The sequence below is a fragment of the Sesamum indicum genome, linkage group LG5 (assembly GCF_026168435.1).
Source record: "Sesamum indicum cultivar Baizhima isolate 11 linkage group LG5, ASM2616843v1, whole genome shotgun sequence".
Classification (NCBI taxonomy): domain Eukaryota; kingdom Viridiplantae; phylum Streptophyta; class Magnoliopsida; order Lamiales; family Pedaliaceae; genus Sesamum; species Sesamum indicum.
The window spans coordinates 14,538,690-14,543,725 of record NC_142661.1 but is presented as its reverse complement, the minus strand read 5'-3'; the positions used below and the strand labels follow the sequence as shown (position 1 = coordinate 14,543,725).

The window sequence follows — 5,036 nt, the reverse complement described above, 5'->3', positions numbered from 1 at the left end:
AATTAAAATTACCCATTCATTTAAAAATGAAAACATGACTTTTCACAATTATACAAAAAAATAAAAATTGAAGTCCCTCAATTTTGAAATTTTTCTCAAAATTCAACAAGGCCAGAAAGTTCTTGGCTCAAATACCAAAATAATACTAAATACCGCTAGCGCAGAATGAACCGGATTCAATGTTTGCCGGGTAAAAGGACACGGCTACTGGTTTCAAATACAATGAGTGAGAATTTGAGCACAAGTGGCATGATAAAGAGCTGCAACCGACTAAGCCGGTTTCAGGGCATGATTCATTGAACGATGTAAGAATTGGGAAATGGAGGTTGGTTCGGTTCGGCCCTCATCATGTATCCAAAGACTTTTGACACCTCACCAAAGGTTGGTACTGTATGGTTTACATACATAAAATATATAAATTCATGCATGTTGCATTTTGAGGGGCCCATATATGTATAGATATATATATATATATATATATATTGCTGAATACATTGTATAACTGTTGTGGAAAAGCAAAGAGAAAACAGCTACATTTTCTTCACCCCTTCTTTCTTTTTCTCTCTCCTTTTTTCCCCTCAGTGTTGGGGTTTGTGGTTCAAGAAAATCTTTTTGGTTGATCTTGTTCATGTAAATGCAAATATTGGCTGAATTCTTGATCTGGGCTGTGTTGATTTTGTTGAAAAGCTTCATTCTTTTTGCTCTCTTTAGGGGGTTTTCTTGTGAGAAACAGCCATGCCTGCTCTTGTTAATATCAGAGGTGAGTTTCTGATGCCGTATTTGTGGTGGGTTTTTTATTCCTCTTTGGGATTTTATCTGTTTTGGTTTCTTGATTGTTGTATGGTTTGAAGAGTGGAGTTTTTAGGTTTCTTGATTTGTTACTGTTCATATGTGAGCTATACTTTATTAGTTTGTGATTTGATGCCTTATTGAGATGATGAACACATACTATTTCTTGTGAATAAGATCTCGTTTTGGTTAGTGAATGGGAACCCATTCATTTCTTGTGAATTCTTCATTTATGAGATTCTTTCCTGCTAGGTTAGCTGTGGATTATGTTTAGAGTGACTATAATTCCTTAGCTGATTAGATTATGCAGCCATAAATATGCAAATTGAGTTAAACTATATGGATTTGCCTTCAGTACTTGGAACTGCTTGTCTGGATCATTAGATGAACGCATTAGTTTTGTCTCAATTATGTGATGAATACTTCATTTGTAGCTAACTTTATCTTTGTTTGTGAAACATAGTTAATTTTTTGTAGCAATAACCCTAGGATAAGGCTTAATTTTAGCTTGTGCGAATTAAGACTAATAGAAAATGAGTATCTCCTTTGATGAATATGGTTTACATGCCTTCTTGGAGCATAAAGAAATTTAATTTTGATTAGAATTGGTTGAGTTGTTATGATTTCTTTCCACATTTGATCTTAGCGACTTTATTTCTTGGCGAATCAGGTGATGATGATTTCTATTCAGAGGGTGGTTCGTTATGTTCCGGAGATTCGGGCGTCGTATTCTCGATTAGCTCCCACGTGGAGATCTACTGCCCCCCCAGAAAGCGCTCTCGCATTAGTGGCCCTTATATTGTCAGTAGGAATTTATTCGAGGATAAAAGACCATCCATTGACGTACTCCCGGATGAATGCCTATTTGAGATCTTCAGACGCTTGCCCGGTGGTCGAGAGAGGAGTGCCTCTGCTTGTGTTTCCAAGCGCTGGCTGACAGTCTTGAGTAGTGTCCGCAGTTCAGAGTTTAACCGGAGCAAGATCCCTCAGGGGCAACCGAAGACGATCAGCATAGAAAAAGCTGTGAATAATACAGAGGATATTGAGTGTGATGGATACCTCACGAGATGTGTGGAAGGCAAAAAAGCAACAGATGTGAGGCTTGCAGCTATTGCAGTTGGTACATCCAGCCGTGGAGGACTTGGAAAACTTTCAATCCGAGGAAGCAACGCTCTGAGGGGCATTTCTAACTTTGGTTTGTCGGCAATTGCTCGTGGTTGCCCTTCCCTCAGGGTTCTTTCATTGTGGAATGTGCCGTCTATTGGTGATGAAGGTATCTTTGAAATAGCAAGAGAATGCCATTCTCTGGAGAAGCTGGACCTTTGCCAATGTCCTTCGATCTCAAACAGTGGTTTAGCGGCAATTGCAGAGAGCTGCCCAAATTTGACCTCGTTAACAATTGAATCGTGTCCAAATATTGGCAATGAGAGTCTACAAGCAATTGCAAAATTCTGTCCCAAGCTACAATCAATTACCATCAAAGATTGCGCACTTGTTGGAGATCAGGGTATTGCTAGTCTCTTGTCATCAGCTTCCACTGTCCTGACTAAGTTGAAACTTCAAGCTCTGAACATCACCGATTACTCGGTTGCTGTGATAGGACACTACGGGATGTCCATTACTAATCTTGTCCTCTGTGGGCTTCAAAATGTGAGCCAAAAGGGCTTTTGGGTGATGGGAAATGCAAAAGGTCTGCAAACTCTGTCGTCTTTGACTATCACTTCTTGTAAGGGAGTAACTGATTTGAGCCTTGAAGCGGTGGGAAGGGGCTGTCCTAACCTTAAACACATGTGCCTTCGCAAATGCTGCTTTGTATCTGACAACGGGCTTGTAGCTTTTGCCAAAGCCGCTGGCTCTCTTGAGAGCTTGCAGTTGGAGGAGGTCAACAGGATCACCCAACTAGGGATTTTAACTGCTCTTTCCAGCTGTATTTCTAAATTGAAGTCTGTTTCCTTGGTTAAATGCATGGGAATTAAAGATCTGTCTACAGAATTTCCTATGCTTTCTCCTTGTGAGTCCCTTCGCTGCTTGTCCATTCGAAGCTGTCCTGGATTTGGTAGTACTAGCTTGGCTATGGTTGGGAAGCTGTGTCCCCAGCTCCATCACTTAGATCTCAGTGGGCTTTGTGGAATCACAGATGCTGGCCTTCTCCCACTTCTGGAATCCTGTGAGACAGGACTTGCTAAGGTTAATCTTAGTGACTGCTCAAATTTGACTGATGAAGTGGTACTGGCTCTGGCAAGGTTGCACGGCGAAACACTTGAACTATTAAATCTCGACGGTTGCCAAAAGATCACTGATGCAAGTTTGGCGGCACTTGCGGAAAGCTGCCCATTGCTCAATGATCTTGATGTTTCAAAGTGTTCCATCACCGACACCGGTGTTGTTGCTTTGTCCCATGGATCACAACACAATTTGCAGATTCTTTCCTTCTCAGGCTGCTCAATGATATCAAACAAGTGCAGACCCGCTCTTGAGCAACTAGGAAGGACACTCGTCGGGTTGAATCTCCAGCACTGCAACTCTATTAGCAGCAACTCAATCGAGTTGCTCACCGAGAACTTGTGGAGATGTGATATCCTTTCTTAAGTCGATCAAGTGGGATATTCCGAAAGTAGGTAGCGCAACGGATCTGCAGTATGCAAATGCTATTAGCTCCTATAGTCCATATAAACCATAGCCGGCCGTACTCTTAGTAGTTTTTTGCCCGACGCACCAGGGTGTTTGGATAGCTCACTTGACTCCGGTTGTTTTCCATGGAGACTAAGGCGAACTTTTTTGCAGGCTACATTGTATTTGACAAGCCTGTTGCAACCTTTTTAGTCTCTCAATCAGGAGGCTGCCTCTTTGACCGCCTTTGGTTTCTTGGAGAAATACAGTTACTGGGCTCGTGAGTTTCCCCTTCTGGTGCTCCAATCCAATCAAACTGTGCTTCCATAGTTCAAGCCACTTGCAGTGTCATGGTCTGTTACTGTTAGTGTCGCAAATTCTGAATAAAGCTTTCGTCTAAGTTTCTTTTCTATGTTTCCTATATGTCTGTCTGTATCCTAATGGCAATGTCTGTCTGTGTAGCAGTGGTCTTGAAACTTCCTTAAATGTGCCTGTTCCTTAAACTTGTGTGTCTATTGGCAGTAGTTGTACTAAAGAGTGTGGTAGTCTGTCACTTGGGACTTGGCCATGGCAGCTTCCTCGTTGTTATAGTCACGACAGGCAGTCTTTTGTCGCCCGGTCCCGGTTTTTTGATAGGATTTCTCAGTCCTGTTTATGCAGCTTCTCCCGACTCTTGATTGTACTCTGCAAACTACCCCCCTCTACCTTTGTAATAAAAGAAACTTTGTCAGTGCTGAGTTCTGATCTTGAATTGATGGTATTTTGATGAACGCCCCTTATTTTCAGTAGCTTGATCATATGTTTCCGAGTATGAACCATAACTGCAGAACTCCGTATCAAGCATTGTCTGAACAGGTCCATGACGATGATGGTACCGTATAGTGAAAGAATGATGGCATTATCTGTAATCCAGCAGTGAATTCGTGCAGAAAATATGAAAAGAGAATAAGGCACAAGATCCACTTTTTTTTTCGATGTATTTTATTTGAAGTAATGAATTATTATTAATTGAAACAACTCGGTTACAATTATTCTTGTCAAACAAGAATCATACTTAATTAATAATATCAGATAAATGAAATCTCAACAATACCTACTATGCAGTAGAACAACATCCCATGCATATAGCGAGGTTCGAATCCATGATCTCTAAAGTTACGGAGCCTCAATTTCGCCAACTGAATTAAACTTTCATTAGCTATTAAAAATCGAAGAATCGAGTTTATTAGGATCGTCTTGTGCGAACTTTAATCACAATTTAGAATAGGAAGCATGTAAGCATTGGTTCGATTTTCATGTGAGCTAGTTAATCATTTTTACGTTGCACGAGTATATATTTTTGACTTAAAACTATATACTATTTTATATTGACTATTTAATTATTATTTAAATTAATCAATATTTTAAATATTAAGATATTCATTGTACTAATCTTTTTTGACAATTGAAATTGGTAGACAAATATTAAGACAACTACTTTAATCATAACATTTAAGTTGCAACGCACTCTTTTAAATTTTAAAAACCCGTAAAAATTTGAAAAATACATAATGAACTCAATATGTACTTCAAACATGTTTTGCAAATTTTCTTTTTTTAATTGTAAACATGATTTTATTCGCATCAATTATAATTAT

The 5,036-nt window shown here is 39.5% G+C and overlaps 1 protein-coding gene across 1 annotated transcript; it reads left to right on the top strand.

Moving 5' to 3' along the window:
• The first annotated feature begins 504 nt into the window (after positions 1-504).
• On the top strand, positions 505-3,590 carry LOC105162122 (EIN3-binding F-box protein 1). Its single transcript, XM_011080072.3, has 2 exons — positions 505-760; positions 1,460-3,590. Exons 1-2 carry the CDS (start codon positions 736-738, stop codon positions 3,376-3,378), a joined length of 1,944 nt encoding a protein of 647 aa, XP_011078374.1. The 5' UTR covers positions 505-735; the 3' UTR covers positions 3,379-3,590.
• The last annotated feature ends 1,446 nt before the right edge of the window (positions 3,591-5,036 follow it).

Excerpts from the sequence above, each read along its gene's own strand:
- LOC105162122 (XM_011080072.3), top strand. The coding sequence starts at position 736 with ATGCCTGCTCTTGTTAATATCAGAG. Across the intron at positions 761-1,459 it reads TGCTCTTGTTAATATCAGAG|GTGATGATGATTTCTATTCA; the intron begins GTGAGTTTCTGA and ends TTGGCGAATCAG.